Genomic DNA, 27,862 nt, shown 5'->3' on the forward strand with positions numbered 1-27,862 from the left:
TTCTTTATATGTTGCCCATCTGTTTCCCATCTACAACATATTACTTCATTCTTTATTCATCTTCATTTCTGTTTTTTTCTCATTTTTTTTTCTCTGGTATTTATTTTTTGCTCAAATTCATCTTTTCACTTTAAATTTAGTTGCGACACATGAAGTTAGAAAAGACAAAATTGAAACAATTACAACTACAACTGTAACTAAAACCGTGGTAGAGGAGGTCTTAACCGAAACAACAGTATCTGATGCTGAAATTCAAATGCCTGTAACTGTCGAAGCACAGCCTTGCAAGCCAGAAATTAAATCAGAATTGACTGATATAGATATGAAAGTAGGGGAAAGAGTAACATTAGAATGTGAAATATATGGTGTTCCACAGCCAAATGTAGTTTGGCTTAAAGAAGGGGAACCAATCACAGGCAAAAGATACACCAGTACTTGTGATTTAAACAACCATTTTGCTCTTGAGATTTTCCCAGTCACTGAAGATGATGCTGCGGAATTTGAATGTAGGGCAACAAACAAATTGGGAACTGTATCTTCATTCTGTGAGTTATTTCTTGAAAAACAAATTGAAATACCTGAAAAAGAGGTAGTTAAAACAACTGCTGTTGAAGCATTACCAAAAGTTACAATGTCGTCAGCTGATTTGGACATGCCCAAGACTATGGAAACAAAACCTTGCCAGCCAGAAATAAAAGTTAATATGCCTGAAGTTGATGTTAGTGTTGGGAAAAAAGCATCTTTGGTATGCTATGTCAGTGGAACCCCTAGACCAACTGTAACATGGTTGAAGGAAGGAAAACCTGTCACTGGGGAGAATTATACAAGTAGTTTTGATATTGATGGTAAATGTATCTTAGAAATATCTCATGTCACGGATGATGACAATGCTAAATTTGAATGTCGAGCGGAAAATGAACTTGGAACTGTGTCTACCACATGTGAAGTTTTTACTGTAAAGACAGTAGAAATGCAAGATCAAGAAAGGGTTTTTACTGAAAAAATAGAAATCGCTGAAGACAAATTATTAGAGATTATCCCTGTACAAACTGAAAGTACACAAATGGTTATTGAGGAAGAAACACAAAGAGATATTGAGATGATAATCAAAGTGCCTGAGGAAGAACAAAAGCTCACATTTATAAGTGAGCTTTCAGATGTTGAGGCAGTTGAAGGGGATATAGTTACACTGGAATGTGAAATTAAAGGTCAACCAAGACCAAGTGTTATGTGGTACAAAGAAGGACAAATTATTACAGGAACAAGATACATCAGTATATGTGAATTAAGTGGAAAGTGCATGCTAGTCATCAATCCTTTGACTGATGATGATGATGCAGAGTTTGAATGTCGTGCTACTAATAAATTTGGCACAGTTTCCTCTTTTTGTGAAATTTATGTCAAGAAACTTGTTGAGTTACCAAAACAGGACTCAACACAGAAAAAGGTATCACTGGTTATGCCCGAGTCAGACACAGCTCTAGTGTTTCAAGGTGTTGAAGGTATTGATGAACCATATGTGCAGTTGATTAAAATACCAACTGAAGAAGATGCAGCACCTTGGGAGGATGTAGTTGTTGATGTGCAAGTACAAAAACCTGCTGCTGCAGAAGAGACCTCTACATCAGCATTAACAGTTTCACAATTGTGTGAATCCCTAGCTTGGGAGGAACCTGTAGATATGCCCAAATCGGATGAACCACAGAAGAAACAGGCTGTTGAAGAATCACTTGTTAAGCCTTCTGAAATACCTGCTGCTGAGGAACCCATTTTTTGGGAGAGACTTCAAGATGACAAAAAATCTGTGCCAACAACAGAAAAAGTTGAGGAAAGTACACCTGATAAAATAACAGTCATAGCTCTTCAAAGTGAAGAATCAGTTCCTTGGGAAAATCTTGGTTTGAAGGAAGAAGATTTAGCAAAACCTGAAAAATTGGAAGAAATACCATCAGAGTCTCTTTCTCTTCCTCAGTTAGCAGAGTCATTGACATGGGAAGAAACTGAAGAAATAACCAGGCCAATAAAAGCTGTGAGAGAGGAAGCTGTTAGTGAAACATTAATAGCTCCTTCAGCAATCCCTGCCGCAGAAGAAACAGTTTCTTGGGAGAAACTTGAAGAGTCTGAAAAACCAATTGTGAAAACAGAGAAACTGGCGGAAAAAGTGCCAGAAAGAATGTCAGTTGTAGCAGTGCAACAAGAAGAAGCTGTATCATGGGAAAAACTTGACTTCCAAAAAGAATCTCTGACAAAGCCAGAACGACCAGAAGAACTTGCATCAGAACCCCTTCCAATCCCACAACTAGCAGAGTCACTTGCATGGGAAGAGACAGAGGAAATTGTTAAATCTGTCCCAGCCTCAAATAAGGCTATTGAAGAAATTCAGATCAAGCCGACAGATATACCGGCTACTGAGGAGCATGTGTCATGGGAAAAACTTGAAGATGTTGAAAAGCCATCTTTGATACTAGAGAAATTAGATAAAACATCAGTAATGATACCAGTAGAAGTATCTCAGAAAGAGCAAGCTGTCCCATGGGAAGAGGTTAAGGATATTCAAGTGTCAATGGCAACAAAGGATGTGCATGTACAAGAGACCTCTACATCAGCATTAACAGTTTCACAATTGTGTGAATCCCTAGCTTGGGAGGAACCCGAAGATATGCCCAAATCTGGTGAACCACAGAAGAAACAGGCTGTTGAAGAATCACTTGTTAAGCCTTCTGAAATACCTGCCGCTGAGGAACCCATTTTTTGGGAGAGACTTCAAGATGACAACAAATCTGTGCTAACAACAGAAAAAGTTGAGGAAAGTACACCTGATAAAATAACAGTCATAGCTCTTCAAAGTGAAGAATCAGTTCCTTGGGAAAATCTTGGCTTGAAGGAAGAAGATTTAGCAAAACCTGAAAAATCTGAAGAAATGCCATCAGAGTCTCTTTCTCTTCCTCAATTAGCAGAGTCATTGACATGGGAAGAAACTGAAGAAATATCCAGGCCAATAAAAGCCGAGAGAGAGGAAGCTGTTAGTGAAACATTAATAGCTCCTTCAGCAATCCCTGCAGCAGAAGAAACAGTTTCTTGGGAGAAACTGGAAGAGTCTGAAAAACCAATTGTGAAAATAGAGAAACTGGCGGAAAAAGTGTCAGAAAAAATGTCAGTTGTAGCATTGCAACAAGAAGAAGCTGTATCATGGGAAAAACTTGACTTCCAAAAAGAATCTATGACAAAGCCAGAACGACCTGAAGAACTTGCATCTGAACCACTTCCAATTCCACAGCTAGCAGAGTCACTAGCATGGGAAGAGACAGAGGAAATTGTTAAACCTGTCCCAGCCTCAAAGGAGGCTATTGAAGAAATTCAGATCAAGCCAACTGAAATACCTGCTTCTGAAGAGCATGTGTCATGGGAGAAACTTGAAGATGTTGAAAAGCCGTCTTTGATACCAGAGAAATTGGATAAAACATCAGTAATGATACCAGTAGAAGTATCTCAGAAAGAACAAGCTGTTCCATGGGAAGAGGTTAAGGATATTGAAGTGTCAGTGGCAACAAAGGAAATTGTAGAACTAAGAGATGTTGAAATAGTATTTCAAGTACATGATGATACAGAGAAAGTGGAAACAATCAAACCAAATGTTTTAACTGAACTGAAAGATGTCGAGGCTGTTGAAGGTCAAACTGTAACTCTGGAATGTAACATTCAAGGAACACCAAGGCCAGTCATTATGTGGTATAAACAAGGACAGCAAATAACTGGAACAAGATACACCAGTATTTGTGAGATGGACGGAAAATGTTTGTTGCTCATTCATCCTTTGACTGCTGATGATGATGCGGAATTTGAATGTCGAGCGAGAAATGAGTTAGGGACTGTTTCTTCGTTTTGTGAAATATATGTTGAGAAACTTGTTGAAATTCCAAAGAAAGAAGAAACACTGACAAAGGTATCAGTTGTCATGGCAGAAACTGTACCCAGCCCAATTTTGGAAGATGTTCATGCGATTGGTGAAACTGCTATGATGTCTCTGAGGTTACCTACTGAAGAAGAAGGTGTGGCGTGGGATAAATTGGATATTGATCTGAGTGAAATTCAAAAACCAGCTGCTGCTGAAGAGACTACTACATCGGCACTGACAGTTTCACAATTGTGTGAATCTCTAGCATGGGAGGAACCTAAAGATATGCCCAAATCTGATGAACCACAGAAGAAACAGGCTGTTGAAGAATCACTTGTTAAGCCTTCTGAAATACCTACCGCTGAGGAACCCATTTTTTGGGAGAGACTTCAAGATGACACAAAATCTGTGCCAACAACAGAAAAAGTTGAGGAAAGTACACCTGATAAAATAACAGTTATAGCTCTTCAAAGTGAACAATTAGTTCCTTGGGAAAATCTTGGTTTGAAGGAAGAAGATTTAGCAAAACCTGAAAAATCGGAAGAAATACCATCAGAGTCTCTTTCTCTTCCTCAACTAGCAGAGTCATTGGCATGGGAAGAAACTGGAGAAATAACCAGGCCAATAAAACCTGAGATAGAGGAAGCTGTTAGTGAAACATTAATAGCTCCTTCAGCAATCCCTGCAGCAGAAGAAACAGTTTCTTGGGAGAAACTGGAAGAGTCTGAAAAACCAATTGTGAAAATAGAGAAACTGGCAGAAAAAGTGTCAGAAAAAATGTCAGTTGTAGCATTGCAACAAGAAGAAGCTGTATCATGGGAAAAACTTGACTTCCAAAAAGAATCTCTGACAAAGCCAGAACGACCTGAAGAACTTGCATCTGAACCACTTCCACTCCCTCAGCTAACAGAGTCACTAGCATGGGAAGAGACAGAGGAAATTGTTAAACCTGTCCCAGCCTCAAAGGAGGCTATTGAAGAAATTCAGATCAAGCCAACTGAAATACCTGCTTCTGAAGAGCATGTGTCATGGGAGAAACTTGAAGATGTTGAAAAGCCGTCTTTGATACCAGAGAAATTGGATAAAACATCAGTAATGATACCAGTAGAAGTATCTCAGAAAGAACAAGCTGTTCCATGGGAAGAGGTTAAGGATATTGAAGTGTCAGTGGCAACAAAGGAAATTGTAGAACTAAGAGATGTTGAAATAGTATTTCAAGTACATGATGATACAGAGAAAGTGGAAACAATCAAACCAATTGTTTTAACTGAACTGAAAGATGTCGAGGCTGTTGAAGGTCAAACTGTAACTCTGGAATGTAACATTCAAGGAACACCAAGGCCAGTCATTATGTGGTATAAACAAGGACAGCAAATAACTGGAACAAGATACACCAGCATTTGTGAGATGGACGGAAAATGTTTGTTGCTCATTAATCCTTTGACCGATGATGACGATGCAGAATTTGAATGTCGAGCTACAAATGAGTTAGGGACTGTTTCTTCATTTTGTGAAATATATGTTGAGAAACTTGTTGAAATTCCAAAGAAAGAAGAAACACTGACAAAGGTATCAGTTGTTATGGCAGAAACTGTACCCAGCCCAATTTTGGAAGATGTTCATGCGATTGGTGAAACCGCTATGATGTCTCTGAGGTTACCTACTGAAGAAGAAGGTGTGGCGTGGGATAAATTAGATATTGATATTAGTGAAATTCAAAAACCAGCTGCTGCTGAAGAGACCACTACATCTGCACTGACAGTTTCACAATTGTGTGAATCTCTAGCATGGGAGGAACCTAAAGATATACCCAAATCTGATGAACCACAGAAGAAACAGGCTGTTGAAGAATCACTTGTTAAGCCTTCTGAAATACCTACCGCTGAGGAACCCATTTTTTGGGAGAGACTTCAAGATGACACAAAATCTGTGCCAACAACAGAAAAAGTTGAGGAAAGTACACCTGATAAAATAACAGTCATAGCTCTTCAAAGTGAAGAATCAGTTCCTTGGGAAAATCTTGGTTTGAAGAAAGAAGATTTATCAAAACCTGAAAAACCAGAAGAAATACTATCAGAATCTCTATCTCTCCCTCAACTAGCAGAATCATTGACATGGGAAGAAACTGAGGAAATAAGCAGGCCATTAAAACCAGGGAAAGAGGAAGCTGTCAGTGAAACATTAATATCTCCTTCAGCAATCCCTGCAGCAGAAGAAACAGTTTCTTGGGAGAAACTGGAAGAGTCTGAAAAACCAATTGTGAAAATGGAAAAACTGGCGAAAAAAGTGCCAGAAAAAATGTCAGTTGTAGCTTTGCAACAAGAAGAAGCTGTTTCATGGGAAAAACTTGGCTTTCAAGATGAATCTCAGACAAAACCAGGACGACCAGAGGAATTGATTTCTGAGAAATGCATTGCTTTACCTTTACAAAAAGAAGAATCTGTCGCATGGGAAAAACTTGGAATTTCTGAAGAAGCAATACAATGGGAAAAGCAAGCTGATAAAAAAGAAGTTTTTCATGAACTGTCTTTGCCAGACCTAGCTGAATCATTAGCCTGGGAAGATACAGATGAAATTGTTCCTGAGACACATGAAACCAGAGCGCTAATTCAGGATGTCATGTTGGAGTGTATTGAAGTTCCAGCTGCTGACGAACAAATTCAGTGGGAAAAAATGGAAGATGAAACAGTGCCCTCAATGGAGAAGCATGACAGAGTTGAAGGTTGGAAACCTACTGTTATGCATAATTTTGTGGCTGATCAATTATGCATAGTGCCTTGTTAAAAAATGGAAGACATGATATATGCATGGTGATGCATGTATTGTGTAACTTGGTCAGTCAAGTACACATCAACCATAACTGCATCAAACAGTGGTCTTGCAAACATATTGACAGTGAAGAATGTAATATACTGAATGTTGACCTTAATAATGCATGAATAGCAAGCAAATTGCATGTTAAAGTGAATTTGTCTTTTGTCTGGTCTATGTGCAATATTGAAAACCCACATACACACATGCATCTCAACACTGTTTGCCTTCAAGCATATTGCTATCTTGCAACCAGTATTTTTATACAGTGGAATGTGTTGTTATTATTGCTGTAGCTTGGCAACTATATGCTGTATTACAAAGAGTTAACAAACAGTTGCACCACTTCATTGTTTTCACAGTTGCAATGCATTCACCTGCATCAAGCTTAGTTGTTTAGCATATTTGTATTGTGCATTTTGCTTGTTCATTCCTGTGATCATTTTCATGTATCATGATGTCTTTCTTATTTTGTCTTTCTGTTATTTTTACCAAAAAACAACAACATTCAATTCAGGGTAATAGGTGAATTAGTCCATCAATTACATGTTAATGTGTTTGGTTTATAATTTGTGCCTGATCTAATTTCCACAATCGAATCAAACCTATATCAGCAAATTATCATGCCCTGAATTTGTGTCTCATGTTAAGTTCTATCAAGCAGTTTACTCTAGTTTATTATAGACACTGTGTTTCTTTATCATGATCCTGTATTAATTATTGAACAAAACAGAACTGCCTGTTTGTGTGGCTAATCAGTCTCATTGTTATTCCAGTTACTGTAAAACCAGAAACTGTAACAGAAGAACGAACTACAGTGACGACTACTACTACAGTGACTGAAACTGTGGATGTGGAGACAACTGCAGAGAAACTCACTCGTGAGATAATGATTGAGGCTGTGAAGGAAGCTGAGCAAAAAGCTCCAATATTTCTTAGTGAGCTTAGAGATGTTGAAGTATATCATGGAGAAGTTGCCACCCTTGAATGCCAAGTACAAGGAACACCCCGTCCAGAAATAACTTGGATGAGAGAGGGTGAATTTGTCACTGGTCCTAGATACACAAGTATTTGTGAATTGGATGGAACATGTATGCTGATCATCTCTAATGTTCAACTGGATGATGATGCAGAATATGAATGTGTAGCTCAAAATCCTGCTGGCAGAGTTACTAGTTTCGCTGAAGTTATTGTGAAAGGTTGGAATATGAATGTTACTGTTCTGTACTGTCAGCTGTTGAAGAGTTGCCAGCAGTTGCCAATTAACTGACTTTAGTAAAGAAGCATGCGGAAGTAACTACTAATCTTCATCTGTCCAGACAAAATGCTAGATGTGTTGCATCTGATGGCATTTGGTAGATTTTAGCAGAATGTACATGCATGAAAGTAGACATAATGGCGTAAATTAAAATTACATGCCATAATCCATATAGGGAACTTTAACTTGGTATTGGGATGAGCATTGTGTGTATTTTAACATTGCATGGATGGTTGTCAGTTTCAGTCATTTGGTCAGTAATGTGTGGACTAATTTGCTGATATGATTGCTAGACTATATTATTGCTGCATGTCATTAAAAAGTGTGAATCTCTGTAATTAACCCTTGTATGAACATGGTATGTAATGATTGTCAATTGTTTACATGAATGACAATAATATATGAAGTGCATGGTGATTATTAGTAAACAAATTGTTCTAGTTACAAATGTAATAATGTTTGGTAATATGGTATGATATGATGCTGGCAATGTTATTTACTGTAATGTACTTTATTTTCGCTTGGAATTAATTTTCGCTATTTTCGCTGAGAGGATGATTCCGTGAAAATAAAATCCAGCGAATATACTTTTTTTCCTATATTTCACATTAAACTCATCAAAAATCAGTGAAAATATATTCCATACGAAACGCCCAAAAAGACCTTTCAGTGAAAATTAATTACAGCGAAAATAAAGTATTCCACAGTAATTGTTTTGTAAGAATTTGTATGTTATCTTATGTAGCTGTAAATTTGAATGTGTTTATTTTCTACATGTGCTCATCATAATTGACAGTGAGGTAGGTATTTATCAGCCCCCTTACATATACTGTGATGTCACCCTACATCATTATGATTATTCAAAAGTCTTGCTGAAACCACTTATGTTTTACAGTGTTTCACATCAAGATATTGTAGTTAAAATTCAATTTTATGATTTTGCGATTATTTAATTTTGCAGAACTTGATGTGGAAATGCCAGAAGTTGAAGAACCAACTCAAAAAGAAGAATTTACTGTTGCCATGGACATACTGCAACCTCCAACCTTCATCACTCCAATCACCAGCCAAGATGCTGATGAGGGAGAACCAATATCATTCACTGCTCTTGTCAATGGCAGTCCTGAAATTACCATAACTTGGTATCAGAATGGAGAGGAGATCAAAGAATCAACTGATTTTAGGATGACTTTTGAAGATAATATTGCAACTCTTAAGCTTTGTGATGTGTACATTGATGATTCGGGGGAGTATACTTGCAAAGCTGTCAACCCAGTTGGTGTAGCTACATGCACTGCAACATTAACTGTACTTGGTAAGTGGTACATAATTTATATTGATGTGACTTAATTTATACTAATTACATTGTTTTGTTGAAGCTCGTCTGAGGTTCTCTACTGGTTGTTTAATTTTGTTAATCTCTTTAATAATACTACTAATAATTATTACCTTGAATATTAAAAAATATATTCTTAAATGAACAAGTCATAGTTGTATACTTATTGTTTTGGTAATATGTTTATAGACATTTTAATTTACTAAAAAAATTAATACTATTAATCACATGTCATGATATTCAATGATTTGATGTATAGAAGAGATTCACGTCTATTTGACCAATGAACACCAACAACTAACATTTACTAACTTTAGAATTAATGTCCTCATGCATGTAAATAAAGCTAATATTTGGAATAAATACATCCATAATTTGATTTACATTGTTGGCATAATCCGTTGTTGTATTAATCACAGGAATACAACTTTGCATTATTGTATTGTATCTGATTTAGCTTTGCATGAATTTCATTGCATGATGACTAACTATTTGCATGGTTTTTTGCGCATGTAGACCAAATGGATGAGGCTGATGATTCATCATCCATTACCAGGGAAGATACCTTGTATGAACAAAGAACATTTGTAAAGAAAAGTAGAACAGTCACAACTGTAGAAAGATTGAAATTGTCAGATTCTTGCGAGTCTTTTGAAGTACATGTTACAGAGAGTGAGCCCAACACTGAACTGTATGGCATAGAACGATGTGTAAATTTTAGAAATTCCCCGGGAAGAGAGGCAAGTGACCTCCCTCGTGAGGGCACAGACAGGGTGTTTCAAGTTATGATGCACAGATCTCCAAACGTGACTGATACTCAAGTTACACTTGATGATCTTGAAGAGGAATCACCAATTGATGAGAGAATTCAAAAGATGCACATTCAGTATGAACCTGGTGAACTGCTCACTGATGAAACTTTTGAAATTTCCATGGACAATTTAGATGCTATTGATATTCCTGTAGCTCATTCCCTGAATGATGACGAAGTGGAAATAAACTGTGCAATAAATGAAGAGGTTGTTGAACCACTTATACGCCCTGAATTTATAGTTTTTGATGATTTGTATACACTTACAGAATTAGATGAAACCACATCATCAAAAGATGAAGAATCACTTGAGTGCAGTGATTCTCCCATTATTGATGATGAAACTAAATCAAGTATTTCACTGCCTAGACTGATCCTGACCTCTGAAGAGATCATAGAAGTAGATCAGGTTGAACCAAACTTTCGAAAAGTACACATTGAATATGATAATGATAATGGTGGTAGTCCTGCTAGCAAGGCAGACGGCATAAGTCTTGCCGATGTGCCTGTACTGTCAGATGATGAAAACCAAAAATTCGAATTAGAATATTCTCGACCCAGTAGAGTTACAGAAGATCCTTTTAGAAAAAATGTGATTGATTATGATAATGTAATCAGGGACATTCATGATCATACAATTCCATTAGAGAGCACAACTGTAACAATTCAAACTAAAGTGAAAGAAAGACACCCTGATAAAATTGATATACTCATTGAAATTCCTCAAGAGAAGGTTGAGAAAAGTACAGGGAGGGAAACTGAATTTACCAACAAGATTCATATAAATTATGATGATGAAGAGAAGGGCAAGGTTCCCCAAGAATATCATGTAACAAAAGAGGATGTTCCACGCTTGTCAGAAATTAGTAACATTGCAGTCAAGAAATCATATCCAGTTTCACCAGAACTCATAGAACCTATAATTCGTGATGAACATATCAGTTATGATGGTAATGATGATAACCTCAGACCTCTGCAATCAACAACTGTTGTAATTGAAAGTGCTGGAAAGGAAAAGCCATCATCTGAAGTTGAAGTGATTTTTGAATACCCTAAAGGTGAAGAGAAGGAGAGGATTTCAAAATATGATGAAAATGCACCTGTGCCAAAACAGGCTTCTATTCCAATGAAGCGTTTGGAGCCGCCCACATTTTGCCCACCTATATCTGTGATTAAGGTAGAAGAAGGCGAATCTGCAATGTTTGAATGTATTGTAAAGGGACATCCCTGCCCAATGGTAGAGTGGTTTCATAATGATGATATTGTGACAAATAGTTATGATTTTAAGCTACAACAGCAAGGAGAAAAATGTACTTTTTGCATCCGAGAGGTATTTACTGATGATGCTGGTGAATACTCCTGTAGAGCTGTGAATCTTGCAGGCGTGGCAACATGTACTGCTGAACTCCTAGTTGAAGGTTTGCATGCTTTTTATTTATTACTAAAAATTTAAATAGAACGCCAACTAACAAAAATAGGGAATATAAGTGAGTTTTATATGAAACTACTTCCAATAGTATTTATTGGAATAACAGATTGTATCAGTTTATTTTAATACTGCTTAATATGCTCTATTAAGCTTACATAAATGACAGAGATGTGCCTATGGTCATAACAAGTGATGTTTTAATATACAAATATACAACAAATGAACTGTTTAATTTATATGTGTTTCTATTTGAGATGCACTCCTAGTAGAGAAAATACAGTTCATGCCTTCATACATACACCTTCATGCATATTGCTGTCTGTCTTTTCTTATATTTTCAAATAAGTGGGGTTTATGTAAAAGGGCCCAGGCAATATTCATTTTGGAGAAAGTACTACAGTTTATCTTCAAATTATGAGGAAAAATGAACAAATGCGGACTAAAATGTGTGCAAAAAATAAACTTAATTTTGATAAACAAGAAATCACTTATGGAGAAATATAATATATATATGAACAAATTTACATGAAATAATAATAAAATAGGTTAAGTTCAGGCTTACTTACCTTGTAATTAGTTTAGCTATTAATGATTATAATATTCATCGTATAATTCTCTATATATGTATTCTTTTGATTGTTATTTCTGCTTCACTTTCTACCCATCCATTGCAACATATTTATCTTTCTTTGCTATCTCAGAAGACTGTGGTATATGTAATTTATAGCCAAACTGGAGGCTTGCTGTTGACATAAAATACACATGATATATTAATACTATGAAAATGCAGGTTAAATTCCTTTGAATTGTTTTTTTTTTTTTATGATTGATTGAATGGTTGCTTTTCATTAGAGTTAGAATCAGAAAGTCAGCGAAGTTCATCATCCACCTCAGATGGAGCTGAATACATTCCAAGTGATGGCAAAGTGCAACCTGTCACTGATGAGCTGGATCCAGAAAAATTAGATTTTCAGACTGAGATTTATGAAAGTAAAACTGTCACCCGGCGTGATATGACACATGTTATCGAAGAAATTCTATTTGAAAGTGATGAAGAAGTGATGACTATTCAGCGTGTAAGAGACGACACTGATGAAACAGAGCTACAGGAAGCCATCATCAAGCCTCACAGCAAAGAAATAGAACATCCATTTTACATAACCAAGTCCACAACTAATCATGATACTCAGTTTTATACGCAGACAACAAAAGATGAAATTAACTCAGAATCAGACTCATCAAAACTTGACCCATTTGAAATGACTTTGTCATTTGAACTGCATGATCATGATGATAATGGAGATGATACTGATCTAAGTAGTATTGGGGCTGAATATCCACGGGGGATTGCTGTTGAATTAGACCTAATAGATTCTCCAAAACGTTTACGTACATCATCAATAAAATCACAGAGTAGTGTAGAAATGAGAAAATCAATAGAAGCTAGTTTACCTAGGTTTATTGAAACGCCAGACGATTTTGAAGCTGTATTTGGCTCAACTGTAATCTTAACCTGTAAAGCTGATGGTGTGCCAACCCCTATGCTCACATGGTTTAAAGATGGACGATTCTTACAACCAGATGACAATGTATACATTGTGGACAAATTAGATGGAACTGGGAAACTTATTATAAAGCATTTTGGAAACAAAGATATCGGCCATTACAAAGTGGAAGCATCAAATTGTGTTGGTAAAACTACATATGGGGCTGATATCACAGTTGTCCTTAAAGGTTTGATATGGAACTCTTCAGTATTGGTTACTAATGTTAAGGTTGTCCCACCTAATAAATAGTTTTTATGTGGTCAGTAAATCGTTTTGGTGTTGGGTTGTAAGCTTCTTTATCTTATTCCATCTCACTCATTGCTGTGGGTTTGAATTTATCATCTTTGTACACATCATTCTTTTTGCACTTTGCACATATAAAGTTTCTATTTTCCAAGTTTCTTACAGAACAATTATAAAGTGTGTTTGTTAGCTGACATCTTCACATTATACAATTTCTTTTTCAGAATTTGAAAGTGCAGAAGAAAGTATACATGAAGTAACTACAATTTCAGAGAAAGTGACAACAACAGTGACGAGTACAAGTGAAGTTGTTCCACAAAAGACGGAGACTGTGTCTCAAGAATTCCAAATCGAAACACCTCTACAGGACATTGAATTTACATTAGATATGGATAAATATGAACCACCAAATGTGACCAAAGTTTTTGAGAGCCAGAGTGTTCTGGATGGTGAAAGAGTTACTTTTGAATGCACTGTAACTGGCAAACCTCTCCCTGAAGTGACATGGCTACTGAACAACAAACCTATTGAGCATGGACCAGACTACAAGATTCGCCGTGCGAATGATGGTACATGTACACTAGAGTTGCCTGAAGTATTCCCAGAAGATGCGGGTAAGATTACTTGTAAGGCTGTCAATCCTGCTGGTGAAGCTGCTTGTACAGGTGATCTTGTTGTTAGAGGTAAGCAAATCATATATTGTGTGGCTCCTAATAATTCTATAGTGACAATTCCTTTTACTTTTACCATTATCAAATAATAATCCTTATAATGTTTTCTTAGTTTTTTGGTGAAAGCATTTTGCCACAATAGTCTGAGCAATTCAGTACTCATTGCATTATATTTTTATTATCACATTCTGATTCTATTACAAAAATATTGTCCATTGTTGTGAAGACTTCTGTGGCAAATGCAGTGTGAAGTGAGTCCTGATAACACATGCATGTTATTTTATTATTGGTTTTGGTTAATCTAGACCTAGATGAACTTGACCATATCTTGGATGATTTTGACACAGCATACACTCCAACAGAACCTGATGACTCTGTTACTGAAGTGTCAATTACTGAACTCGAGCTTGATCAGCCTCCTTGCCTTCCACGTGAAATTGATGTTGGTGATATCAGGATGTCTATTGAAGTGCCACGACCAGACACTGAGATATCATCTGCAGGTTTGAAACCAGAAAGACCATCTTTGCTACCAGAAGAGATATTAGTCTGTTCAGAATCAGATGAAGCTACTCGGGATAGTATCGATATGGGAATGATAGAGTATGAAATATCAGAACCAGGTGTTGCAGATGAAACACTGACTGAAATATCTAGTACAGAAATGGAGATTGAGTCATCACCGCAACTACCTGAGGAGTTTGAAATTCAGCTTAACATAGATGAGCTCTATGGACCTATTAGTGAGGTATCAATAGATGGGCTTAATCTGCAAAAGACAGTGGTTCCAAGTGTACCATCTGAAGATGAACGAGAATCATCTCAAATAGAAGTATTGGTTGACTCTGTCCTACAACAGCCAGAAGAGGTTGAGTTTCACTTAGATATTCCTCGACCAAAGGATGAACCTACATTTGCAGTACAGCAAAAAGTGACATTGCCTGAAGATATTAAAGAAACAGACATATCTCAAGTGAAAAAGCCATTTGAAGCACGTTTTGAAGTTTCTCTGGAAAAGACATCCCATGAGATGACCACAGTAGATATTGATGAATCTCCTGGACTTACTGAAGAAGTAACTTTGAAGCTCCAAATTGATGATACATTACTTCAACAATCTGCAGAAGAGCCAAAAGTAGTTACCCCTGTTATTGAGGAGATTGATGATGTGACTGAATACCCATCATTGCAGCTTCAATTCGACACAAAAATGACAACACCTATAGTGGAGGAAATTTATGATGAATTTGTTGAACCACAGGTTGATGATATTATTACTATGGCGACCCCTATGATAACAGAAGTTATGGAAATGGGCATACCGATTCAGATATCACAACCTTCTGAGATTGAGATACCATCACATGAGGTTTCCACAACTGAGATAGATATTGAAGATGATTCCAGACTTCCAAAAGATATCACATTGCACCTAACAGTTGGGGAGAAGGAAAAGCCAACACCCATGGTCACCGATGTTTCGAGAATACAAATATCACAATCTTCTGAAATTGAGATACCATCACATGAGGTTTCAACAACTGAGATAGATATTGAAGATGATTCCAGACTTCCGGAAGACATCACATTGCACCTACAAGTTGGTGAGAAGGAAAAACCAACACCTGTGGTCACCGATGTTTCAAGAATACAGATGTCACAACCTTCTGAAATTGAGATACCATCACATGAGGTTTCAACAAAGGAGATAGATATTGAAGATGATTCCAGACTTCCGGAAGACATCACATTGCACCTACAAGTTGGTGAGAAGGAAAAACCAACACCTGTGGTCACCGATGTTTCAAGAATACAGATATCACAACCTTCTGAAATTGAGATACCATCACATGAGGTTTCCACAACTGAGATAGATATTGAAGATGATTCCAGACTTCCGGAAGACAACACATTGCACCTACAAGTTGGTGAGAAGGGAAAACCAACACCTGTGGTCACCAATGTTTCAAGAATACAGATGTCACAACCTTCTGAAATTGAGATACCATCACATGAGGTTTCAACAAAGGAGATAGATATTGAAGATGATTCCAGACTTCCAGAAGATATCACATTGCACCTTGAAGTTGGTGAGAAGGAAAAACCAACACCTGTGGTCACCGATGTTTCAAGAATACAGATGTCACAACCTTCTGAAATTGAGATACCATCACATGAGGTTTCCACTACTGAGATAGATATTGAAGATGATTCCAGACTTCCGGAAGACATCACATTGCACCTACAAGTTGGTGAGAAGGAAAAACCAACACCTGTGGTCACTGATGTTTCAAGCATACAGATGTCACAACCTTCTGAAATTGAGATACCATCACATGAGGTTTCAACAAAGGAGATAGATATTGAAGATGATTCCAGACTTCCGGAAGACATCACATTGCATCTACAAGTTGATGAGAAGGAAAAGCCAACACCCATGGTCACCGATGTTTCAAGAATACAGATATCACAACCTTCTGAAATTGAGATACCATCACATGAGGTTTCCACTACTGAGATAGATATTGCAGATGATTCCAGACTTCCAGAAGACATCACATTGCACCTACAAGTTGGTGAGAAGGAAAAACCAACACCCATGGTCACCGATGTTTCTAGAATACAGATGTCACAACCATCTGAAATTGAGATACCATCACATGAGGTTTCTGCAACTGAGATTGATATTGAAGGGGATTCCAAAGTTCCTGATGACATCACATTGCACCTTGATGATAAAGAAAAGGCATCTCCTGTGGTGGTGGATCTTTTTGAGCAAGTCGTTAAACCACATGATGATGTTATTACTTTGACCACCCCTGTAACATCAGAAGTCATGGAAATTGACAGACCAGTACAGATATCACCACCTTCTGAATTTGTTATACCATCACCCGATATTTCAACAGCTGATATTGATATTGAGGGACCAGAACAACTGCCTGAAGAAGTCACACTAAAATTGAGAGTATGCGATGACACAGAAGAAGTTAAAGATATAGATAAAAAAGAAGTAACATTGCTACCACCATCTTTTGTTCGGCCATTAAAATCAACCACAGTGGAAGATGGTCAGCCACTGAAGATGGTTTGTGAAGTTGAAGGAATGCCAACTCCTGAAATTACTTGGTTCCGTGATGGTGAAAATTTATTAGAGCTTCCAGAATTCTCCACAACTTTTGACAACGGCATTTGTACTGTCACATTGGAGGAAGTATTTCCTGAAGATGCTGGAGAGTTTGAGTGCAGAGCAACTAATCCTGCTGGAATGACATCAACATTAGCAACACTGACCATACAAGGTTTGAGTCACTTGGAATCAATCCTAGACTAGATTTCTTTCAATCATACATCTGTCCTTTGTACCCCGCTATATCTACTCTCTCCTGTCTGTAAAATCATCATTGTAAGCCGCATCATTGCTTCATTGGGCATTCCCATTCGCTGTTATGACAGTTGCGCCATCAGAGATGAACCAAGTCATAGTAATACATGCATGTGATGACAAATCTATGATGCTTTATTTACGTACCATATTTTCTCTATTGATAGCGCACATAAACAAGTCTATGGTAAAAATTAATTATATTTGAATCATCCAGTATATAATAAATGTAATCTGTTCTTTATGTGCACTTCTAATAGATCAAATACGGTATTTTTTGTCCTCTTGGTGGCATATTTACTCAGCGTCATGCACAGTAGTGAAATTAAATATCATGTAATAATAATCACATGTTGATAATGCAGCCTGAAATGCATTGGCTGTCATTGAATGTTACCATGGCATACTGCTTTACACACAAAGTTATGTATTTAACATGGACATGGTCACACATCACTCTGAATTTTATACACTTCTTCATATATCGGTGCTTTTGTCTTGTAGTATATAATGCATGTAAGTCAATATTTATGTTTGTTAATGTTCCCCTACTTTGTTAATGCAGCATACCTGGCATGGAATTATTTTCTGTGCTCCTAATCATTCATTTTCTTGTTTTCCCCTTTGTACTAATATTGGTGTCTCTCAACTCACCTGTTTGACAATACATTTTAGTATGCATTGAGATATGACCAAGCTAGTTTATGAATCTTGGAACAGTTGACATGAGAACACCACACCATTGTAATAATTAATAGTTGTAAATTTCATTTGTCATGTATTCTATTCACACAATATATTGTAGGTTTAGCTGATTCTGATGTTTTCTAATTTTGATTCCAACAAGAAATCCATAAAATCACATTTTATTTGTATATATCAGTACAGTGTATTCATATATACAACTAATGCACTATAAATAATCATAGTTTCCTTTATCGATAAGCATTATTAAAGTAATGTCTGGGTTTTCATTTATCAGAAAAGATTCAGAAAAAGATTACTCATTATTGTGGAATGACATACGAGTAAAGTGTAGAAAAAGTTTATCTATAAAATAGCTGCTTACAATTGTTGTCATTTTTCACTGTAGAAGTTACTTCGGATAAAGAAGTCATTGAAAAAGAAACCATTACAAAAGAAGAAGTTACAGTGACTAAAATGACCATTGAAGAAAAGCCTGACACTGTAAAGGTATGAATCATGGTTCTCATTCACATCTAATTCATATATATGGGTTTAAAAAAACATTTTACTTGTCATCAATGTTGTGTATTTTAATATACTTACTTACCATGATTGACTCTTTTTGGGGTTTGTACGCAGAAGTTTGTTCTAGTTTGTTTTCACTAGACCCTGCCTTCAGAGAGACACTGTTCTACCTAATGTATTGTCAAAGATTTTTTTTAATATAAAGCTTAGTAACTCTTACAGTGTTCATCGTACTTCAGAAACATGTAGTGTCTGCAGTTATTTTGATGTTTTTGATATTGTCTCCAAACAGGAAACTGAATCATATGAAAACAAACAAAATAGTAGAGATTAAAAAAGATTTAAATGTTGCTCTATTAAACACAAATATAACTAACAGTCAAGTTAGAGCTGTTACAACTTTGTGAGCTAATCACTAATTAGGCTGGAAATTCGCTACAAATAATGCATGTAGATACATGATTGTGGTTCATATACGACTGACCAAATTTTGGCAACTGTGCTCGAGTGCGAGTGATCATATGCCAATGTTAGAAGGGCAAACACTCATATACAGGCTGTACTATTTTTAATATGTGCCTTTTAGTGGATATATGTGTTGTGATATGCTATCACAGTTAACAATTGTTAACAAACTACATGCTAACTTTGGGGATGACTGCCAAATTGAATAACTGTTTTTTGCATAGCAACAACCTGTATGACTAGTGGTCATACTAGACTAGCGGTCAATACAACTAGACCACTAAATACTTTGTTGTTTCTGTTCTAAACATGTATTGTATTTGTGTGAAAGTGAAGAGATGGAATAATGTGTGCACATATGTGAATGTATGGTGTACACTTGCATGCACTACCACTTGCACGAACTACCACAACTAAAGTGTGTTTAGCTCAAAACTGATCCACTAGCCCTGACCATGTATAGCATGGATGATCAGTATCAATAAATTATTGTTTAGAAAACTATACACATGAAACAACCAGAGACAATTCAAGAAGAAATCGTGGAGATCATCACTAGTCCTACTGGTGTTGAGACCATTGTTAAGACGATTAAAACCACTGTGATTGAACCAAAGACACAGGTAATGGAATCCAGCACAGTAACACTTTCATTGCCATGTCTTCCACACCAAATTGTATCACCTTTTGATGAACATGCACAGTGGCTATGAAAGAGTTATTATGGCATGCATTTACTTTTCCTTGCACTATGTATAAGAGTTGACAGTATGTCTGTGAAAACACAGCATTTGTTAATTTTTTTCTCACTGTATTTTGTGTTCTCTTTTTTTTTTTTTTTCTATAATTTCTATTAATTTTCTTTTTTTAAATACATTTACATCATAGGAAGTTGTATTTGAGAAAGAATTACAAGTGACTGAAGGTAGGCTATAATGTTTATTTTATTTGTATTGATCCTCTCATTCATAATGGCATTTGCACTGTTGTACATACATATGCATGTTTTTGCAATGTGAGAAGTTTTTATGTTATTTATAGGGTTTCTAAAGAGCTTGATTTTTCATTTGACATCTTGTTTCTAAACTTGTTCTAAATTCATCTGCAGAAAAAGAGCAGGAAGAAAAGAAAGAAATTTCACTAGCCTATGTTGCTATTGGGAACTACCTCGCTGAGACTGATGAAGTAATGTCGTTAAGAGAAGGTGAAGAACTCACTGTGATTGAACGTAACCATGGTGATTGGTGGTTAGTCCGCCGTCCAAATGGAGAAGAAGGTTGGGTGCCCGGCTCCTATTTAGAAACACTTGAGACGTATGAGCAACATTTGAAAGACCAGCTTGCTGAGAGTATGGCCGCACTGCCCGAGGGAGAAGGTATGACCATTGGAATGGGTGACAAACTAACAACTGGTAAACATTCTTGTTCAAGTTTTACCTGCTTACATTACGCTGCTTGTAGTTTGTGATTTTGTAGTGTTTAGTTATGTAAGCAAACTAATGTGCTAATATATCTATCAGTAAAATCAAACTTGTTGCCATTGAAAACTATTCTTGAGATGTGACTTGCCTGTCCATCTTTGAATCTGCATAACACATGTCAAATAATAATAATAAAAAACAACAAAGCAACAAATAATGAGCTTACTGATAAGAATCCCATTGAAAAGTAGTGTTAGATGTTTTTGATTAATAACAGTAAACTGATCGAAATTTGTATAATTTAGAAGTGAATGATTTTTTTTGTTTTCATTAATGTTATCATTATTATTATAGTACAATATTGTTTGATTCATATTATTATGTAGAATTTGTATCGTTCAATGTTATAATTTTAATTTGAATGCTGCATGTGCATCTTTATTTGTATTGACCTTTTATAATATTATGAATCACGTTCTTCTCAGATGAACCATTTGATGGTGATCTTGTTCCTCCTCACTTCATTGACTTATTGAACACTACACGTGCCAAAGATGGCAAACCTGTGACATTGAAATGTCGCGTTGAAGGCAATCCTAAGCCATCTATAGCTTGGTACAGACAAAGCACCATGATACCTGATTCTGAAGATTTCAAGTTAGATTACAATGGTAGTATTTGTACTTTGCTTATCAAAGAAGTTTTCCCAGAAGATTCCGGAAAGTATACATGTGTTGCGAAAAATAAAGCTGGAATGGCTTCCAGTAGTGCAGAACTACTTGTTGAAGGTATTGATAACTCAAGTTAGTAAAATTTTGAATGCTTGCCACTGGACTGCAAAACACAAGTTTGTGATTGGTTAAGAATTAGCCTTTTATTCTTAACAGTAGCTTACATGTTTATTCCACATGTCAATTCAATAAATCATTTCAGTCAAAATCATTCATTTGAAAATTTTAAATAAAAAGCAAAGTTGATTTTCACATCATGTTTTTTTTTCAATTTCAGTTACCCTGTCCGATGCTGAGAGCAGTGAAACTCTGGTGTCGAGAAGGACCTTGTCAAGGTAAATGTTGTATTGTATGATTTGTATGATCGGATGCTCAATCTCACTCTATCTCTGATTTTTTTGCTATGCACATACGGACAGTCTACAGGCTGTTGTATAGTGGATTTTTATGCAACTGCATACCGTCTAAGTGCATAATTGGTCATATCATTGTAATATGTAACAATTAATAAATTAATAATTGTAACAATTTATTTATAACATGTAGATCAGATACAAAGTCTCCATTGAGTTATGCTCGATTCAACTGACACTACTGGCAGCACATAGGCCATCGTTGCAACATTTTGTTAATGTAACATAATGTACTAAATGTTTTTCACAAATTTGATTGCTGTCAAAATGTCATTCTTTAATTGGCTAATACAAATCTTTTCTCGGGTTGAATGACCAGTGCTAAGTCGGTTAGATCACACCCCTTGGACCGTGATCAAACCTATATGTAAACATAAAGTTGTTCATGCATAGCAGTGGTCAGCCGAGCATGTATCAGACTGCATTCTTCTATCTGACTTTGGTGTATGAAGTCCATAACTGCAATGCTGGAAATAATATGTATTTGTTCCATATTTTAAATTTACCTTTCCAAATAAGGTGGAATGCAGATACCCTGTGCAATACCACAAAATTACAGAATGCTGCAAGTTATGGAGATATGATGAAAGATATATAAAAAATATGTCATATTGTCATTCAATTTCACAGGGAATCAACACTAGAAGAGCCAGAGGGAATCAAACCAGCTTTCATGGAAGTTGGTAAACCAAAGGAAGTTCCAGTAGGACAGACGCATGTTAGCTTTGAGTATAAACTGATTGCTGCACCAAGACCTAATGTTGTTTGGTATCACAATGACCAACTGTTAGAAGACACAAAACGTGTTCACTTGAGTGTTTATGCAGATGTCCACATGTATTTCTTGTCTTTGGAGATAAATGATGTGACGTTTGATGATGCTGGCATTTACAGAGTAGAAGTCAAGAATAAAGAAGGGGAGACAACGTCTTCAGTGAATTTAAGTGTCATAGGTGAGTTATACAATATATTGTTACTCAAATTAAGTGTATATCCCTTTCTTTTACAAGTTTCATAGTTTGCAATGAGACAGTTGTTGACCTAACTGATGTATGTCGTATTTTTTCTTTTTCTACAGACTAATACTTCATGATGTGTTCATTGATATATGTATTCACACTGTGTTATTGTTGTAAACTTGTTCATCATTAGGTGTATAACATGACATTGTTACCAATTTTTTTCCGGGGTCATATTTAGGTGTATATAGGACTAATTTTTTCATTCCAGTATGGTATTGTTACCTGTAATTGTTTTATTCACCCATGTCATATCAGGGTGTGTACAGATAATTGTACTACCACAACAAATACCTCTGTTCCCTGCCATTAATATATTAAGTTCTAATCAATGATCTAATGTTGTTGGATGTTTGGGACAAGATGGTTTCTAACAGTATAAAGCAACCCAAACCTTAATAACTATTACACACTTTACCATTTCAATACCGATAATTACCTGGGTGTGCTGGGAGATGTGGATATAATGCAAAAAAGATATTACAGCATTGTGGCTTCAAATCAAATGCATCTTTTGCTAACATCACATAACATTTAGATTGATCCTTAAAGATCAGTGTTTTTTATATAATTACATTAGCAAGATTATTGATTTTTGCTATAATTTAATCTCCAAGAAATATTACTAATATTTTCCTGCTTTTCTGTGATCATCCTCAGTTCCACTTAATATAATAATAAATATAACCTCATTAATCTGCTGATTCCCATGTATGTTAAAATATTAATTTGAAGCATTGATATAATAATTCCATCATACATCGTATAATATACATCTTCAAGTGGGATATCAGATTCTCTTCTTTGCTCTCAGGTATAATTCATAAATTATTAAAAGCAATAAATGTATTGTACTACAATTGAAACATATTTAATACAGTAAAATACCATTTGGCTTCACATGTCTTTCATGTTGATTGTTGCTGTAAAGTACAAGTGGTACGCTGATATATTTTCTGATTTGTAAAATAACTCTTCCAAGAAGTGCAGAATGCTTGAGAGCAGAAGAAAACCTATGTCCTTATCATTGTATTCATTGATTGACTAATTGCTGTTGTTTGAGTGCCTTTCATCCATGCCATAGAACTAGATAATACTTAGATTGTATGACTTATTCATTGAGTATCAGAGCATGCTGCATTGAGGCGTACCTGCTGTATCCTGACTAAAGGCGTGACACCTCTTGTCACTCATGGCATTATTAGTACTACAGGTGATGTTGTTAACTAAGATATATCATCATTAAATCTCCTGCTAATTTAAAAAATAATGCTGCTGCATTTTTTCGCACATACTTTTCTAGTTCATTTTGAGTGCCTACATTAATGTTATTGAAATGACCAATTATTGATGTCTGTCATATCTGATGTAGAATTTGATTTCATTGTTTATTTATATTTTTTCTTTTATTATTTATTACATAATAATATGTTTGGATACCAGCTAATAATCAATTAAAATAAAACGTTTAAAAAATAATCTTATTATAATCAGATTGTTTGATCAGAAAAGTATCAATGAAAACTACCATTACAGTAGCAAATATTGATACATTGTACCATTTTTAAAACAATTTTAATATTGATAATAATTGGAATCATCACAAATCAGTATGTGTTCACTGTTATATAATTGTCATATAGCATATACTGAATAAAATAATTGGTAATTTCAATAACATGTAAATTATCACATACATAAATATATAACAGTCACAAGTTCAAGAAATGTCTAATGACATTCCTGATTTATAGATTGCACTTTGGATATATGTATTTAGCTGGGTAATTTTGAGTTCAATATTTTCCCTGGTTTACGATTTCTATTTTATAGGGTTTATCTGCACACTTTTATTTTGTTCGTTTTATGTTTTTTTGCATCAGTTTTAATTTTGTTTTTTCAGTTTTGTAAGAACAGTACTGAGGTTCAAGCTTTGAGTAGCATTTATGTCTTTTTTTGTTGAAGCTGTGTTAACTTTTATGAAATTTTGATTTTGATTTTATCATTATCAAATCTGCCTTTATCAACTTGTTTCATATTTCAATAAATATCATATTTGGTATATATTTGTTTGTGTATTTTTCAACATCAGTAAATAAAATATTGTAATATCAATTTCCTCTTACTTTACAAATTATTGACAAATAACAAAAGTGTCGTTAAATTTTCTTAACAAATCTGGAATAAAAACAAGTCAAATATACTTCATATGATACAGCTATTTCACTAAAGAAGTCATAAAATTAGTGCTAGACTACAGAGACAGTAAACTGCATGATGCATGGTGATTTCTTTTGGTACATACATTATTCAGTAATTCATCCAATATCTTCTTTCTATAGAACCCCTGCCAGTGGAACCAATGGAACCTCCAGAATTTATTGTACTTCCTCAAAGTCAGACAATCACAGAAGGAGAAAAGGCTGAGTTCAAATGTCGAGTGATTGGTAAACCGAAACCAGATATTATATGGTTACATGATGACAAACCAGTTAGTGATGATAAAGTCTTTATATCAAAGCATGATGATGTTGATGTTTATAGCTTGACACTACCAGAAGCTTTCCCTGAGGATACTGGTACAATTACAATTGAAGCAGTTAATCCTGTTGGAAAGGCTAAATGTTCTGTACAACTTAATGTTCGAGAAGGTATGAAGCAATTAATATGCATATTTTAATGTATTTTTGGCTTTCCCGTTATGAAGTGAAAGTTACAGAAGTGGCAAAATCACTGTCGTCTGGCGCCATTGACAAACTTTTATTGTGGGCGTGATAACTCCAAAAATATCAAACTGATTGTAGGTGCACTTGGCTTGTATAGATTTTGGAGTTGATATTCTAAAAATAGTTAACTGTATATTTTTTGTGACTAAAGTTTTTTTAAGTGTATTTTGTCTATTAGGGAAACGTCATAGTTTAGTGGTTGGTTAGTTTGTTAGTTAGTTTGCTTTGCGAGTGGGTGATCGATCGATCAAACCTGTGCTAGAAACTTAATATTTTTACATTTTCTTTAAATTACTGTTTTTTTTATTTTTTTCAGCATATTCTTATTATGTCAGCTTTTTTTGGAAATGTTAAATGGTGCCCTTTAACTTTTTTTGATATCTATCTGCCCTTACATATACAGGGCAAGCCCATTCTATTGTTTCATATGTGTAAATATGCTGGTTAAACAGCTTTCTCTTAATGAATACTATTAGTTTGAATCAACAAATCCATCAGTATTGGAATGATAATATGCAGTGATGCTGTTTTTTTATAGTCAACTTCTTTTATTTTAGGATCTTGTAAGTTAATGCAACTCCAATGCAATGTATCTTATGTTTATGTTATAGAAGAGGAAGAAGTGAAAATAAAGAAAGAAATCACTGTTGAGAGGAAAGAAGTTGTTACTGAACAAAAGATTGAAATAGAAACTGCTCCTGAAGAGGTACAATTCCAACTTGAACTACCAAGTGGTGAGCCACCTAAGTTTGTGAAGGAACTTACTGGAGTGGAGGTCCCAGAAGGGGAACAAGCTACATTAGATTGTAAAGTAGCTGGTAAACCAATGCCTAATATCAGCTGGTATAAGGACGAGGATGTGATCAGGCCAAGCCCACACTACTCTGTTATTACTGATGATGAAGGCAATTGTACCCTGATTATACCCATTGTGACAGAAGATGATGATGCTGAGTACACATGTAAAGCTACAAATGACTTCGGTTCTGCTTCATGTTCTACTGACATATTTGTGATTAGCAAAGGTAATAATTTTGAAATTAGTGTCAACATTCTCCTTTATTAATGGTTACATAATCTTCTATGGAGTATTACTTGAAAAAAAAAACTATTTTCTTCATTTATCTGTCTTGGATTTTTTTTCAGAAACTAAAACAGTAGAAGAAGTTGTCAAGGTTGAAACAACTACAACTACAACAACAGTAGAAGTCAAGCCAGAGGAAATAAGCTTCCAGCTGACACCAGAAGAGAGACCCAAAGCAGATGTGGTTGAAGCTGAATTTAAGGTGGAACCAATGAAAGAAGAGAAAGTTGAGGTTGAAATGAAGATGAAACCAGCCAAAGCTGAATTTGAGGTATCCATTGATCAACAGCCACTGGAAGAGGTTTCATTTGAGATCAAGAAAGAAGTGGGGGAACCGCAGGTTACATCAGCTGAAGTAGAATTTAAAAGACCATCAGAGGAAGTAAGCTTTGAACTGGAGCTGACACCAGAAGAGAAACCCAAACCGACTTTAGTAGAGGCTGATTTGATTGAAGCACCAGTTGGAGATGAAGAAGAAGTTATTGACATTGATTTAGAAGACAAAGATGTTGAAAAAGCTGCTGTTCAGATTCAAGCTGCATTCAGAGGTTTCCAAGCCAGAAAAGAAGCCATCGAGATTGAAAAGGCTCTTGAACCACCAGTGTTTGTCAGAAAGATTGAAGAACAAGAAGTTGAAGAACGACGACGTGTTGTATTCGAATGTGAAGTGACAGGATCTCCAAGACCAGAAGTGACATGGTATTTGGATGGTGTCCAAATAGATGAAGATGACCATTATGTGGTAGAATACAGTGAGAGTGGCATCTGTACTTTGAAAATTGCAGAAGTCAGCATGGATGATGAAGGAGAATTTGAAGTGAAGGCTGTGAATAAAGTAGGATCTGAAACCTGCAGAGCTGAACTGTTTGTACTGCGTAAGTTTGGCATTAATCATTTACTGCTGTTGAACATGAACTTGTCATAATTTAATATCTTTTGGTGGACATGAACTTGTCCTGAGGGCAATGATAACTGGGTAGGTCTTACTGACTGAATTATTGGCTTTATATGTATGTAGGTTGTGACATCAGTGATCTGGCTTATGCACATCCGTCTAGTCATTGTTAGTTGCATTTATTTCATGCTTTTTGAAGCAAATTTTTTGGAGCAGTTACTGACACCAAGGTACACATGTGCTAACAGTGGTGAGGCACTTTGTCAAGATTATGTGTGTAAATCCTGCATCTTCAAAGTTTTTTGGTTGCTGGGTAGAATGAATGTAGTTGGTGTGTTTTCACTGTTTTCATGTTTGTAACATGTTTTTTTTTTCTTCAATTTTTCAGCTGCAAAATGTCCTCCATCATTTGTGATTAAGCCAGAAAATATAGAAGCTGTCAAAGGTTTGTTTTCTCTTTTATAGAGAATGTTTTTGAAACAGAAAAGATTGACATGCAGCTTAATATGAT

General features: G+C 35.7%; 1 protein-coding gene across 1 annotated transcript in view; it reads left to right on the forward strand.

The window, feature by feature from the left end:
• LOC100367237 (titin) overlaps window positions 1-27,862 on the forward strand; it is a 405,512-nt gene that overhangs the window by 62,638 nt on the left and 315,012 nt on the right. The window contains exons 56-70 of the mRNA XM_085495847.1: window positions 141-6,617; window positions 7,483-7,905; window positions 8,926-9,279; window positions 13,555-14,013; window positions 18,480-18,580; window positions 19,561-19,686; window positions 19,952-19,988; window positions 20,172-20,474; window positions 20,969-21,271; window positions 21,492-21,549; window positions 22,258-22,580; window positions 24,989-25,297; window positions 25,984-26,397; window positions 26,519-27,331; window positions 27,740-27,796. Of these exons, the coding sequence (XP_085351973.1) occupies window positions 141-6,617; window positions 7,483-7,905; window positions 8,926-9,279; window positions 13,555-14,013; window positions 18,480-18,580; window positions 19,561-19,686; window positions 19,952-19,988; window positions 20,172-20,474; window positions 20,969-21,271; window positions 21,492-21,549; window positions 22,258-22,580; window positions 24,989-25,297; window positions 25,984-26,397; window positions 26,519-27,331; window positions 27,740-27,796 (10,557 nt within the window). The remainder of the gene's footprint in view (window positions 1-140; window positions 6,618-7,482; window positions 7,906-8,925; window positions 9,280-13,554; window positions 14,014-18,479; window positions 18,581-19,560; window positions 19,687-19,951; window positions 19,989-20,171; window positions 20,475-20,968; window positions 21,272-21,491; window positions 21,550-22,257; window positions 22,581-24,988; window positions 25,298-25,983; window positions 26,398-26,518; window positions 27,332-27,739; window positions 27,797-27,862) is intronic.

The sequence above is a fragment of the Saccoglossus kowalevskii genome, chromosome 22 (assembly GCF_978046115.1).
Source record: "Saccoglossus kowalevskii chromosome 22, keSacKowa6.1, whole genome shotgun sequence".
NCBI lineage: Eukaryota > Metazoa > Hemichordata > Enteropneusta > Harrimaniidae > Saccoglossus > Saccoglossus kowalevskii.